At 40.0% G+C, this 15,836-nt stretch overlaps 2 protein-coding genes across 5 annotated transcripts in view; one reads left to right on the top strand and one right to left on the bottom strand.

Moving 5' to 3' along the window:
• The window catches only part of ARHGAP6 (Rho GTPase activating protein 6), a 489,643-nt gene that overhangs the window by 130,273 nt on the left and 343,534 nt on the right, over window positions 1-15,836 (bottom strand). The window lies entirely within an intron of this gene.
• On the top strand, window positions 6,678-11,988 carry AMELX (amelogenin X-linked). Its single transcript, XM_029240354.1, is given in 4 exon segments — window positions 6,678-6,755; window positions 9,393-9,440; window positions 10,813-10,857; window positions 11,611-11,988. Coding segments are annotated over 4 exon segments (549 nt in total).

Here is a 15,836-nt window from a genome sequence, read left to right as displayed (position 1 = left end):
TTGGTTTCCCAGAGGCTTTCAGGCATGAGTCCCTTAGATAACTCTTGCTAATATTTTGGAGAATATCTCCCCAAATGGAGATAGGGAGAGAGAGGGAGGGAGGAAAACAGGAGCGAGAAGTAAAAATCTATTTTTTCCCACTTAACTATGTATCACAAACATTTTCTGTGCCAACAAATACAGACTGATACCCTTTATATGTGCCGTAGTTGATCTGAAGCGTCCCCTATTGGTAGACATTTTGCTTTAGATGTTAGTTCATAAACACTTCTATCTACTTTATACTGTCCTTGGAAACAGCAGGCACTGCCTGTAACCTAATATTTCCCTGATGACTCAGTGTGTACGTATCCGTTAAGGTACAATCCCTGAAGAAGCAGAAAGTCCAGGACATTAGGCTGAAAAGACTGAAGCGGGCCTATATACAATTAATATGCCCCTTCCCAGTCCAGCCAAAGAATTATTGGAATACTCTAGAGGGACCGCCTTTCCCATAGGCCCCACGTCTTTTGGTGTCACTGCTCTCCCTCTCCGCCCTCCTTACCCCATTCTCTGCCACAAACCCAGACATAGGCAGAGCGTGTGTTAGTCTCCTGAAGGTGAGGAGCAAGATTTGTTCCAACGCCCACCCCCAGCATTCTCTACCCCAACTCCAAGTGGAGCTTTCTTTTAGAATCTGTGAGCAGTTTGAGAATCGGGTCACTGTCTTATTCATCTTTGTACTCCAGCACCAATGACTGTGCTAGGCACACACTAAGGGCTCGATAATGGCTGTTTAAGTTAGATCACAGTTTTGGCCTTTAAGGGATATGTTCAGAGCTTATGACCCTAGGACCACCTCCCTTTACTGCATAGCTGTTTTATCTCCTACTGCTTCAATAATGTTTCCTTTTTTCTTTTCAGAACTCTTGCGGCTTGCTTTGATCACCATCTTGAATACCATCACAGTGCATTTCCTCTTCTTATATGTGCCTTTCTTCTTTCCAGTCCCTTACCTCCATTACTGCTTTTCTTACGCTTTTTATTCCAAGTCTACTCACTTATTAAATGTTGTTAGCCAGTAGAAGATTCCTCTTTTTTTTCCCATATCTTCAAACGACCAGCCATAAAACATAGTTAATTCCAGCATATTCTGGAATATGTACTGATGGTTTGCAATCAATAAAGTACGTGAATGTGGGTGAGAGAGGTTTTTGTTTGTTATTATTCTTTTCAAACTACACCTTGGGCTGAAGCCTAAGAAGCTAATAATAATTAAAAAAACTTTATTATGTTAAGCAAATAAACTCAGTCCCAAATAAGAGAAAAATCAATTATGTCTATTATAGTATATTTGCTTGTAATATATTACAATTTGAACTAACAGGTGAGAGCCAAATGTAGTAACGATGTTATGCTAATAGATTCTAAACCTATTACAGCATCTCCCTTTTTAGGTCCTTATCAGAGGCTATTTGTATGAAAGTCCAAAGGAGCAATTGACAGCAATGCTGAGTTACCCATCTTAGCTGTTTAAAAGGCCCATCTAAATCACTGCAAGATCTCTTTGTCTAGGGAGATTCCACATAGATCAAGGACATTTTTAATATTTTCATTATGTCATGGATAACTTCTCTATATTTTCATCAATTAATTGGCACATTTATCCAGCACCTACTTTGTAAAAGAGATTTTTCTAGGTACCAAAGAGCTCCCAAGGAAGTATAAGACACAATACCTGACTTCTAAAGGTTGCAAAGGGACGTCAGTGTGTTTATCGGAATCAATTGGTGGTGGTGTCCCTGGGTTCAGAAGAGGGTACAATTCCACTCCAGCAAAACAAACAAAACAACCATCTTGGAGAATGATATTTTCTTCTAAGTAAATGTCTACAGAAGAAACATTTAAAAGCTGACTTTGGTTCCAGCTACTTAAGAAAACCTACTCATAAAATTTTTCCAGAACACTAGATAGTCGTAGACCTGCTTTAAAAGAAGATTCAAGAGTTGAGCTCCTAGAGATGATAAGAAAGGCTCCTGGAACTCATATCACCTCAATTATTCAAAGATCACCCACATATCTCGACTACTGCTGAAAACCAGGAAGTTGAGCAAAGGGGGAAAAGCCCAAGACAAAACAAAACATCCTCTCAGCGTTCGAAAACCAAGGCCACAAGACTGGAATTTTTGAGCTTTTCTCAAAAGTGAGCCTCCCAGGCTACCTCTGCTCAGAGCACCCCTTTACTTACAGTCCACACATACTTCTAACAAGTTTGGGCACGTGATTTTCCAGCGCACTGCAAATCAGAAGCAGCAGATTAGAAGGGGAGAAGTTGCTAGCATAAGCAATGTGAGAACAGCAAAATGTGATGGGCTGTAAGTCAAGAAAAAGAATAACTACTACCCAAAAAAATGGGCAAAAGAACTTACTAAAAAATTATAAAGCACCACACAAACATTTTCTATATGTATAGAATCTGTTGTTGTTGAGTGCCTACTTTTTGTCTGAGGCCAGGCATTGCAGGAGGTGAAGACATTTAAAATATGCTTCCTCTCAGAGCTCAAGGGTGCTTTGGCTCTTGACTACCATGGCTTCTCTTTATCCAAAGCAGTTGATTGGGACACAGCAAGGAGGTGTTACAGCAGTAGGTTAGATTCTAGCTGCCTGGAATTAACCCATGCTTTCCTCATCTCTGACCACTGGCAGGCAGGGACCATCTGGTTCCTGATTTGTGCCAAAATCCCAGCCTGAGGTCCTTCCACGTGAATTGCATGTTTTGCAGCCCTGCTTGATCCTACAGGAATCAGGAGAGAGTTAGAGCAGCTGTTTCTGGGCCAGAAGGTGTCTGAATGTAATATTTTTATAACCCTTTCTTGGACCTTCCTTCTTCCCATTAAGCAAGAATGGGAAACTATAATTCATAAGGGCATTTCTTCACTCGTCATTTTGGAGAAAAGCTTTTAGAAATAGCAATAAAACCATGCATGTGTTTGTCTCCTAAGTAACACAAATGGTCTTAGGTTCATAAGTATTCAACATATGTATTTGAAATGAATGCATAAGTGAATAAAGACACATTCTGGGGTCATTCTGCCACAGATATTCCAGAGATACTGCCATAGAGGAAAATATTTTATTCTTGTGATCCATTTTTAAAATACTGATTAAAAAAAAAAGAAAATATTTGAGGTCAAAGAGTAAGAAAAACAAGAACACAAATACTTTGGAAATGTTATAGCCTCTACACAACAAAATAAGTAGTCAATCTAGTAAATTCTGTTTTATGAAGTCAACTTACTCATAAATGAAACAATAGCTTATAGGAAAAAATTTTCAATTGAATTTTTTCCCCCAAAACATTGAACTTTTAAATTCTATATGTGGGACCTACAAGAGATTTCAAGCACAGAGATCCATATTTTAGTACCTTGTGACTCGGGATATGCAGTGGGGGAAAATAAATAGAAAGAACCCCAAAATTTCTATTGCATTTGCCGTCACACTGAACAACTGCCCATAGTGAATTGGCAATGACTCACTATCCAAAGGACCAGAGAAATTAATGCCATAACAAAGGATCATTTCGTTGATCCTTGTGGCCAAATATATGATTCTCTCTCATTGTCGAAAGGTAAGGCAAAGTAACGAGAAGAATTTTGTAAAACCACAACACCACTATTAGTTCACCAACGACTTGTCCTTAATTTTTTCAGGCACTTCAATATATGTAGTTAAATAAAATAGGGCACAGGATTGCAAAAGCATATAATATGATCTACATTTTCCTTCCTCTCCCTCCTACTCTCCCTTACCTCCTTGCTGCGCACCCCCCAACCTCTTCTCCCTCCAAGTAAGCGGACAGCATTTCTCCTAAAATCCATTTTGCAAGTTCATTCCAAAGCAATCCTTCTTGCCTTTGATATACAATAAATATACGCATAAATAAATGCAAGCTATGGACACAATTGGACTTTAGGACCATATTCTATGTTCCCTCTCATTCATACACTTTGCATGTCATAAACTCCCACTTTCTTTTTTGTAATTTCTCTCTCTCTCTGGTTAAAAGGTCTACCTTACTTTCTTCACGATGGCTATTCATTCCCTACTAACTCATCCTCAGAGATCATCTTAGAATCTTATTTGTTAGCATTTTTTAAACATTAACCGTGTGCCAAGTGATGGGGTTGGGGAAGGTGAGGATTTTCCATTCCCCCCAGAGATGTCTCTCACGTAGTTTTCACACAAATCCTCTTAGGTAGGTTCTATAATTACCTTCATTTTACTGATGAGAAAACTGAGGCTCAGATAGACTTAGTATCCTGTCAATGGTCCCTAAACCCTCGGGGAAGCCGGGCTCAGGACCCACATAATTCTAATTGTTGTTCAGGCGAAGGAGAGGCTGCTGAGAACACAGGGACAAGACAACAAAAGGGACAGTAAGGGGACTCTGAAAAGAAAAGAGAGAGTAGAATTCGGACTTGCTTACTAGAGAATGTGGGGTTGTGCCAGAAGGATGCAGGCTAAGAAGGGTCATCATACTGAGAGAGGCTGAGCTGCTACGTGGGGTGTGGGAGCCAGGGCAATGCTTCCTGTGATACACATTTGTTTACAGGAATCAAAATACATTTTTAAGTGTGTGGTGTGGTATGTGATACGTTCCTTGCCTTGTCTTTCAGATCATGACTAAAAGTTTGGTTACTGTGATAACCTTGAGTTCATGGGTGCTTGGATGGCAGATGGGTTGCAGGATGGGGCCAAGGAGAAGGGACTTTATCCTCTTTCCGTGGACACCAGAATGGTGATAAAGGAATAATCACAGGGAATGAGAAAATACCTTCAATGCAAGTAGAAAATAGAGCAGTGGTGATCCTGAAATTATAATCCCTCAGAGAATTATTGGAAAGAGCTTTCGGATTTTACCAGAATGGGGATTTGAATCAATTTATCCTGTTCTGAAGGCTAGGGAACCCTACACTTTGATTACACTTCAGAAACTCAACCATCTAACATTTTTTTGGTAAAGAACAATGTTGTTTGTTAGAACCAGGGGACAGACAATGACATAGCCACTTATTAACAGTAAATCTGAATATATCAGCATGTGCAGTCAACTAATTTGCTGACTTAAAGACAGCCTGATGACATTTTTTGCCTGGTAAACCTATTATTGCCTATAATGAAAGACTCTATATGCACTGATCACAACATACAGCCTTACATTTGATCACAGCTTCTAAAAGTCATGATGCAGGGATTTTTAGTTATACTCAACACATTTTCCTTTCAGAAACCTGATTGGCTGTTCTAGATGCCATGAATGGTATATAATGAGCTCTTAGTTGGAAGAAATCTAAAGGATCAAGCAGCATCCCTGAGTTTCAGACAGAAACTTAATCTGAGTACGCACATTCAAAGGTATGTGGATTTTATTCATAACTTGGTATCCTTTCTATCATACTTATTCTCTTTCTGCATTTCATGTTCAAAAGATGCCAATTAGACTCTGATTACTTAAATGAATTATATTACTTTCTAATGGAGCAAAATATTTGTCTATATTTCTTTAAATTTTAGGTCCAGAATCCCGAAGCACTTCTCAGGGCCAAATTTCACAGCAAAATATTTATTTTAATTACTTATCAATTAAGGTAAAAATAATTTTTCACAGGCTGTGATCCATTTCTTGGAAAAACATCTCATTTGATTCTATCAAATAGAACCATCAACTGAATGATTTCCTTCATTAATTCAAATTTTAAAAAACAGATTTAGGAGGTAAAAATGTCAGTGGACTTCTCATAGCCAGCATGAGTACACTTGATATTCACTTCCTGTGCAAAATTTAAGGCCTTTCTTCTGATACTTCTCAAACTTAGTCAATAATTTACACCACAAAGCAATGTATTTCAGGATGGCTTATTTTGCTTCATGTTCCAAGGGTCTTATTTGCAGAATAATTACAGTGCAGTGTCAAACAAAAGGAAGATGTCATTAACTAAATATGGAATCTTTCAAATAAAAGGCATTGAAAATTCATGGAATAATCACAGAATATTAGCACCGTCCTCTCCCTTCCATTCAACCACATCTTTTGCTCCACATCTAGAGCTCAGGGATATGTCACCTGAGGGTCTTGCCTGAAGTCCTATGGGTCAGAACACCTGAAACTAAATTCCACTCCTTCCTTATTCTGTTTCCTCAGATGATTGGTCTTTGTTTTTAACAGTAGCAGTGCTCAGGTGGACGGTACCAAAAAACATTTCTGTGCCTCCTGGTTCTAAAAGTATCAGATACTGTGTACCTTGATGATCTCCTCAACTTTTAGAGCCAACTCTATTCTTTTAATCATTAATTATAAGCTACATTTAGCTTCTATGACTCTACAGGCTATATAGGTATAGGAAAATGGCATGCAAAGTCGTGTAATGATAGGTCATTTATGTTCCTACAACTTGTTCAGCTCTCAGCCTAAATGAAAAGCATCTTTATTACCACTGTAATTCCAGAAACAATAAAATGGGTTCAGAACTGGAAATCATATAGGAATGAAGTAACCTCACAAGGAATGGTCCTATCCTTTTTACTAGCAACAGACTAATATGGGTTATGTGGGTTTTATGAAGCATTAATTACGGCCATACTTGAGAAGAGATAAGAAAAATGGGTGTTGACTTATATTTCAGGGCCATCAAGAAATGGGGACCTGGATTTTGTTTGCCTGCCTCCTGGGAGCAGCCTTCTCTATGCCCATGAGTAAAACACCCCCTTCATAAGTCAATGTCCAATTTCACAAGCTTGGAAGTAAAAGTCTGCCCCACAGTTGGTAAACGTTAGGGTTTAAAACAGTACAAGATCAGATATCCTCAAATGCCTCTCTGTTTAAGAAACACTATGAAGAACTTGTAATAAAAAAAAAATGGATCCCCAGATGCCAAAGATTCTGATTCAGTACAGCTGGGGTGGGACCAGGAGATTCTGATGGAACACTCAGATTGTAAATAACATCACCCATCTCTAGATGGAGGAAACTTTTGGAAGGGACCCTTGAAAGGCCTCCAGAGAAAGTACTTAATCGGCCTTAGGCGAATATTACAAAAATGTCAGTTTTCTCTAAAACCCAATTTCTCACAAGATCCAAATATTTTCGTGCTCTCCAAACTCCACTGCCGTTGTCCTTCAGAGGGTAAGGTTTTGTGTTAGGAATTCCTTTCTTGACCCACCTCCCCGTTCTGAGAGGCCTCATCCTTTTGGGTGCACCTGTTAAGCACATGACTTCCGTGTGGTTGTCTGGAATCCAACCTATGCTCAATACATATGGATATATTTTACATTCAAATGTACCAAGGACCAGAAAGTCTGACCAATTCTCTCTAACCACAGACACAGAAGAGGTTAGGTCACATGCAGGCAAGGCAGGATCCATCTGCTTTTCGGTGGCCTAAAGAGCAGTTGATACAACCAGAAGCCAGCAAAGCTTGAATATCTACTTCCTCTCTTCCTCTCTCACCCATAAGACCAAGATTCTGTGCTCTGCCTTCCTGAAATCCTACATTGTGGCAATTCCTAGTCCCCTGAGGGCCCCTGCATTACAAATTCAGTCCCTTTTCCACTCCTCAGTTCAACACCCCTATTCTCTGAGGGCTTCTATCAAGAAGACAGAGGAAAGGCAGTTAACTAAAACTAAAATAATTCACATTCAGATGAGAGGAATAAATCCTCTTATGAAATATGAGCATTTCAAGAGAATAGAGCCTTAATCGACTCGCTGCCTGAGGGGGGATGATCTGCAAGATTCTCTCTCCTCTCCCTCTCCCCACACTCCAGGGCCAACCAGAATTCCACAATGCGGGCATCAATCACTTGGCCTCCACTTTTGAAAAGACAGAGAGTCCTGGTTTAGATAATTATTCAGGTTGTTCTTTATTTTAAGCTTTAAAATTTTTCTGCCATTGAAACATTGACAGAATAATAAAAAGATGACAGAATAATGAAAAGAATCGGCCAAAACTTCATAAATCAACTCTTTCATTTTCCATGGGACTTATAATGTCTCCACTTTACCACACCCATCTTGTTTTCACATTCATCGATAATTCACACTTAGTCGTTTTTGTTGTTGTTGATGTGCTATTTACTTTGCACGCCAATTATGAGTAATCTCGTTGGTACTTAAGCACCTATCCACCTCCTGATCTATAAGGGAAGGTTTGTGAGACAACTCTCTTCTTGCTGGTATTTTGTAATTGTGTAAGAGAAACATATCATTCTTCCCAACATGGAGTGAGTGTTAAGAAATGGAATATTGCCTGCCATACCAGTAAACAAAGGATGTCACAATCCTCAGGGACTGCAGCCACCGCCACGGTGAGCTGGTGAGCCCAGAGGGAACTCAGGAAGGGAAGAATACCTGCCATCTAGCAGCCATCACACTGCAGCCACCCCCCGCGGTGAGCCCTGAGGAAACTCGGGATATGAAAACACAGGATACTGGCCCCAGATAGCCGAGGTGCCTATCAAAGAAAGCATTTCAGTGAGCCCAGACTCTTCCATCTTCCCATACATAGAAAAGCGCTAAATTCCTTAACTTGAGATGTCTGGTTTTCGTTAATTAACAATAATCTTTCGACGTTCAGACTACCTGCCCTTTGTTGCAAAACTTCTATATATCCTGGCTCCCCCCTTGCCTCCTTGGAGCAGTTTTCTCAGGGTTACTTGAGATGCTGTCTCCTGGGCTTGAAGTCCTAAAAATTTCTGCCGAGTACAACAGAACTCTCAACTTTTAGATTGTGAATATATTTTTAGTCGACAGTTGCATCAAGAAATGAAATGATAGGGCTTCCCTGGCGGCGCAGTGGTTGAGAGTCCGCCTGCCGATGCAGGGAACACGGGTTCGTGCCCCGGTCTGGGAAGATCCCACGTGCCGCGGAGCGGCTGGGCCCGTGAGCCATGGCCGCTGAGCCTGCGTGTCTGGAGCCTGTGCTCCGCAACGGGAGAGGCCACAGCAGTGAGAGGCCCGCTTACCGCAAAAGAAAAAAAAAAAAAAAAAAAAAAAGAAATGAAATGATAGAGTAGGATAGAGTAGGATTCATTGACAACATGGATGGAGGGGTGTCTGAAGATCACTGGAGGATAAATGTGTGCTGGTTTCTGCCCCCAGGTCATTTAGTTGTTCTGGACCTTTTTAAAATAAGAGGGCTCCTCTCCTACACAGCGTACATGTTCAAACTAAAAGTAGACCTCAAATATATTCTGCACTATATAGATTTTTAAAAAGTAGCTTCAGTCTGTCTTAATGTGAAAATTGCATATTGACTTAATCTCTTCCTCTCTCTCTCTCTCCTCTCTCTCTCTCCTTCTTTCTCTCCCTCTCCCTCATTCTTTTTCTCCTCCTTTCCCCCTCCCTATAAAAGCTACCACCTCATCCTGGGCACCCTGGTTATATCAACTTCAGCTATGAGGTAATTTTTCTCTTTACTAATTTTGACCATTGTTTGAGTTAACAATGCCCTGGGCTCTGTAAAGAATAGTGTGTTGATTCTTCATTCAAGGTGTTTCTCAGTCCCACTTTTTCAGTTCTCACTACCAGCTTCCTGGTTTAAGCCCTGATGGGTCACCTCAAGCCTGCATTGCCCCAGAACACTCCTACCTGGCCTCTCTGACTCAGTTTCTCCTCTTACATGGCTATAAAATTTATCCATCATGAACTACCACTCAGGGGGACTGCATAGTAGGGCAGAAATGAACTGTGGCTGAACAGCTTTGCTCTATCCCAGCCTGTAAAACATGGGGAATCAGGTAAGACGTTATTTAAGACCCTTTCCAGCTGGAAAACTCCTGCTTCTAAGATATTCATACTCTATGCATCTCCCTCATTTGCCTTTACTGAAATATTAGCGACCAAGCGGTCTGTGAGACATTCTGTAGAGCGATGGAAAGCATGAGATTTCTAGAAATCGGGTGTGAGGCTCTCCTCAACCCCATACTAAGCATGTGACCTTGGGCAAATCATTTTCTCTCTCTGGAACTTTAGTTTCCTCATCTGGAAAAGGGAAATAAGAATAATACCCACACTTCAAAATGTTATTGGGGGAGCAAAGTAATTAAGCAATATAAAAGGTGCTTTGTTAAGTATAACTTGAACAAGGTTAAGAATTGTTCGTTGTATTGATATCAGATGTTGTACACGAAGGAGTCCCCGGGCCTGACGCGAACTGAATACATAATGTTTAGAAAGGAAGGAAACTCTTCCTTCTTTCATAGGTTCAAATGACAATCCATGAGTTTGTTTACTCATACAAACTGAGGAAAAGTGTCAAAAAAATTTTGAGGCAAGATTTTCCGTTAAACCTCAAAAGGTTGACATATTTGACCTGAAAACCTGTGTTTCTAGGATGAGGGACAGTGTTTCTGCCTCCTTTATCTTTTTCATTGTGACATCAAATCAAAACAGTATATAATTAACGTTATATGACATTAATTTTCCATTTTGTTTTTCTCTTGCAAAGAACAGCAGGTGCCGGGGAATTAAACAGACTTACTACTTTTGTAACCTCTGTCGAGCTCATGTACCTCTTTAACTCTCCGTGACCTTGTCTGTGAAAGTGAGGGTGAAGATACTTGCCTCAGAGTATGTGGGAAAACATGAAAAATGTGTGTCATGGATGTAAGGTAGAGCCTCACCCATAGGAAGCACCTGACAAACGTCTACCTTATTCTTTCCTCCATAGAGCATATTTTCAGGTTGTCCGTATTGACGGGACTGCATCAGTGAGTGTGTGTTTCATGTAACTAAATTAAAACAAATGTATTCTAATGTCTCTTTCTCCTAAGGTGCTTACCCCTCTGAAGTGGTACCAGAACGTAATAAGACACCCGGTACGTAGATTTTTTTGTTGTTCTTTATTCCCTTAAAATATCAAGCATGCGTTTCAATTCCCTTTTAAGTGAGGTAACATATCTATGTCACATATAGACACTAATGGGAAATCTAGTTGTAAACTGTCATATCTATATACACAGTTAGAAATTCTTGCACAGGGAAAAATGAATAAGTGTTAATATTGTCACAGTGACCAAGAAAACATTGCTACTTCTCCAGCTGGAAGTGTTGACTGAAAAAAAATGCAGAACATGAGTGCTGTGAGTTAATTTTTATTTGGGACAAGGTGAGAACTATAGCCCAGGAGACACATTTCAAAGGGCTCTGAGAAACTGCTCCAAAGAAGTAGTGGGGAAGGTCAGTATATACGTGATTTTGGTGAAGGAGGAGTACACGCAATCGAGCACAGTTTTTGCAGAAGGTTGCTGCAAGTCATGAGGAGCAGACATGAAGGATTTTAGTGCTTTTCTAGATGTGAGGAGATTGAAGAACTGGGCTCATAAAATTGTCTCCTGAAAAGAGCTAACCATCTGAAGACCTGTTCTGCCAGTTTTTCCCAGAGCACAGAGTGGCTCATTCCTGATCTCCACCCCGAACTTCTTGCAGGGGGTGTTGAAGGTCAGAAGCTGCAGTGGCTCATAATTTAATCCTTGTAGAAGCAGATGGCAAGTGCCAATGGCAAGTGACAATTTGTAGGTGACAGATGTCAATGGAGCTGATGGTAAACCCGACTCTTTGTTTCTCACCAGTACCCGTCCTACGGTTACGAACCCATGGGTGGCTGGCTGCGCCACCAAATCATTCCCGTGGTATCCCAGCAGGCTGCCCTGCAGCCTCATCACCACTTCCCCATGGTGCCAGCCCAGCAGCCCGTGGTCCCCCAGCAAACCATGATGCCAGTTCCTGGCCAGCACTCCATGACTCCAAGCCAACCCCACCAGCCACACCTCCCTGTGCCCGCCCAGCAGCCCGTCCAGCCACAGCCTCACCCGCCCCTGCTGCCCCAGCCGCCTCTGCCTCCGATGTTCCCCATGCAGCCCCTGCCCCCCATGCTTCCTGACCTGCCTCTGGAGGCTTGGCCCGCAACAGACAAGACCAAGCGGGAGGAAGTGGTGAGTACACCCTGAAGTCGCTGCAACACCTATGAAAACGGTAAAGCGAGACTAGCCCCCAGAGTTCTCAATTCCCACACAATCCAAGGCCTAGAGTTTCAGTAGCAACAGTTTGATGATTCTGTGAGTCCAAGCCTGTACTGTAAGTTTCTACTATAAATGCGTTTATCTACATGGCTTAGTAATTAAGACCGTAGCTTTCACGGTGGGTTTAAATTCTATAATTACTTTGAATTCCTACCAGAATATATATTATTGAAACCTGTTAATTTTAAGGACAACACTATAAGGGGATATTAGTTCTCCTTATCTTTCAAAGGTTTGACCATCGAGAATAGGCTAGAATTGCACTGGAGATTTTTAAAAAGGGTAATTTTTGACAGTGAGGGGATGCAAATATTTGAACGGGTAGGTGGGAAATCTCTTTAAGAACCTAAAAGAAAATTACTTGTCTAAAGTGGTTTTTAATCCAACCTGGAGGAGGCTAAACTAGACACATTGCTAGATTCCTTTTTCAGTGCTGGGATTCTATAGATTAAGCTTTTAGCAAGAAGTCTTCACAGTTAAGCACAAAATATCCTTTCATTACAGAAAGCTCTTCCAAATGAGCGGGAAATAGTCAATAAAATAAGTGACCCTTATCCGTATATATAAATCCTTACTTGTGTGTATATGAGATTATATAATTCTACTGCATGTATGAATTCAAATGTAATTCCAAGTTATAAATGCCATCGATGATCTTCTACTGAGAAAGTGAGGAGTGAGGTAGAAATGACCTGGATGGGAAGCCAGGATATCTGGGCTCCTGTTCCGGCTTTGCACCCAAAGAGGAGATGGTATTGCACAAGTCACTTCAAATTTATGGGTGTTTTCCCTTCTTTAAAATGAGAGAAAGCAACTAAATCAGACAATTTTCAAGCCTCTGTCTAAGAACAAATACCATAGTTTTCCAATAAAATTATATGTTATATATGGCTTCAAAATTATGGGCATATTTGTGGCGAATACAGAGCATATTTGAAAATTGATTGTATCCCAAATAAGCTGGTGCCAATAGTGGATTATTCTACTCTAAGGCACATGTTCCCTGTTTGTACAGAAAATGCATTTATTTATCTCTTTATTAATAGTTAAGGCCATGAACTTTATGAACCTTGCCAGAGCTATTTATGGAAAGGTGACTTCGGGTAGGTAGTTTGAACTCTTTAAAATTCCCGTGTAAAATCAGAGTATAACAATAAATGCTGGAGAGGGTGTGGAGAAAAGGGAACCCTCTTGCACTGTTGGTGGGAATGTAAATTGACACAGCCACTATGGAGAACAGCATGGAGGTTCCTTAAAAAACTAAAAATAGAACTACCATACGACCCAGCAATCCCACTACTGGACATATACCCTGAGAAAACCATAATTCAAAAAGAGACATGTACCACAATGTTCATTGCAGCACTATTTACAATACCCAGGACATGGAAGCAACCTAAGTGCCCATCGACAGATGAATGGATAAAGAAGATGTGGCACATATACACAATGGAATATTACTCAGCCATAAAAAGAAATGAAATTGAGTTATCTGTAGTGAGGTGGATGGACCTAGAGTCTGTCATACAGAGTGAAGTAAGTCAGAAAGAGAAAAACAAGTATCGTATGCTAACACATATATATGGAATCTAAAAAAAAAATAAAGGTTCTGAAGAACCAGGGGCAGGACAGGAATAAAGACGCAGACGTAGAGAATGGACTTGAGGACACGGGGAGGGGGAAGGGTAAGCTGGGACAAAGTGAGAGAGAGGCATGGACATATATACACTACCAAACGTAAAATAGATAGCTAGTGGGAAGCAGCCGCATAGCAAAGGGAGATCAGCTCGGTGCTGTGTGACCACCTAGAGGGGTGGGATAGGGAGGGTGGGAGGGAGGGAGACGCAGGAGGGAGGAGACATGGTGATATATGTATATGTATAACTGATTCACTTTGTTATACAGCAGAAACTAACACACCATTGTAAAGCAATTATACGCCAATAAAGATGTTAAAAAGAATAATAAAATAAAATTAGAATATAAATAGTGATAGCTTCTTAGAGTTGTCTTATGGAAAATAAAATAAAGTGATGAGCTCAGCGCCAGGCATGCAGAAAGTACTCAACCAAATGCAGCGATTGTTATTTTATTCTTGAATAATAGTTCTAAGTGTTCTGAAGGCAGGGGCCTCCAGCCTGGACACCTCGTATCTAAAGACAATGAGATAACAAAGAAAGTTTGAAAATTACAGAGTTCAACTTCAATGGCTGTAATATTGTTTTGGTGAAACTGAAGCCATATGTGTGACTGTACGTGATACTCACTAGGAATATTTGTCAATTGTTTTACTTGCTCTTTTTGCTATTTTTTTCCCCAGGATTGAAAGATCAGAAAATGAGAACAGGTATTCCAGTTGCTTTCAGAATGACACAAGAACACAACGAAAGATTTGTTCCTACCATCACTTAGCAAATTCTGTAACTGAAAAGTACCATTAGCAAACAATAAAATGTTTGAAAAACCATTCATGTCTTTGTGTTGAATTAAACTTAAAATTTCATGTCACTTGAAAGAAGATACAATAAATGGCTCTTCTTGAATAAGATAGGAACTGCTCATTTACACCTACAAGTTGACCATTCTGCATGCAAATGAGGACTATATTTCTTTTCGGAGAAAATTAAAATTACACCATCTCAAATCTTTTAAAAAACAGAAGTTTATACTGTAGTTGTAATAGTTGATAACCTGAAAAATTATGAACACGTATAGTCACTGAACCTGAACCAAAAGAAGGGAAGTTTACACGAAGAATTCTTTACATTAAAAAAGATAAGATTTTGAGAAATATTTCTATTACAAAACAAATTAAAACTTGGAACGCTGGCTTTACACTACACCACATTAGTAACCAAACTCTGGTCTTGTGATCTAGCTCATTCTACTGAAAGTGACTTTTTGATGAAATTATGTGGTACGTATAATAATGTACTGAACTGTAAATTATTGAGGTAGTTTTCCTAAGAAAACTTCTATGAAATGGAGCTTTAAATAGAGAATCACAGTGATTTTATATACAAGTCATTTCTTTCACTTCATAATCTTTAAGATGATCAGTTCTACTGTATAGCCTTCAAAATGTTAACAGATGCATAAAATGGACTCAATACAAGTTTTCTTTCCCACTTATATTTATATTTGAATCCTTTTTTCCTCCTACACCCAAACAGAATTGTAAACAGTCTTTTTAGTGTGGGTATTACACAGTACCCACAGTAACTTTATTCCAATACCTTTATGATTAAGGCCCCTTAATCATTTTCTGGAATGAATAAACAAAACTTTACTGGGAGGGTGTTGATATTCAAACAAATAACTTGATTTTAAAGAATTCAGAGTCAATAAAAAAGTAGGAAAGCTTTTAATCAATTGGCATAGGCCAATTCTAATCAATTTAGTAAATATTTATTCATCACCTTTTAGGGCAAAGCACTATTCCATGTCCTGATAAAAATGGTAAGTCCCCATCCTTAAGGAATCTGGAATCTACCAAAGAGATAAAATAAGCTCACAGATAATGATAAGAGAAGGCCTAATAATATTAACACTATGACAGAAGTATAGTCAAAATGCCCTGGCAAAGGTGGCAGACATCGTTAGCTAGGTGTGCAACACCTTTCCTCACCACTCCTTCCTTGTCGGCTGTGCTGGAATTAATCCGAGCATCGGGCCTTCCACAAACTCAGGAGAGAGGAGCTCCCTCCCCTGCCCCACGGAACGAATGTTCACTCCTCCAGTTACCATAGCATACCATATCCATACCAAATGTGGTA

This window comes from Monodon monoceros, unplaced genomic scaffold (genome assembly GCF_005190385.1).
Source record: "Monodon monoceros isolate NGI ecotype Baffin Bay Population unplaced genomic scaffold, NGI_Narwhal_1 Super_Scaffold_22, whole genome shotgun sequence".
Classification (NCBI taxonomy): Eukaryota; Metazoa; Chordata; class Mammalia; order Artiodactyla; family Monodontidae; genus Monodon; species Monodon monoceros.
The sequence above is the reverse complement of the archived record's forward strand: the minus strand, read 5'-3'. Positions and strand labels throughout refer to the sequence as shown.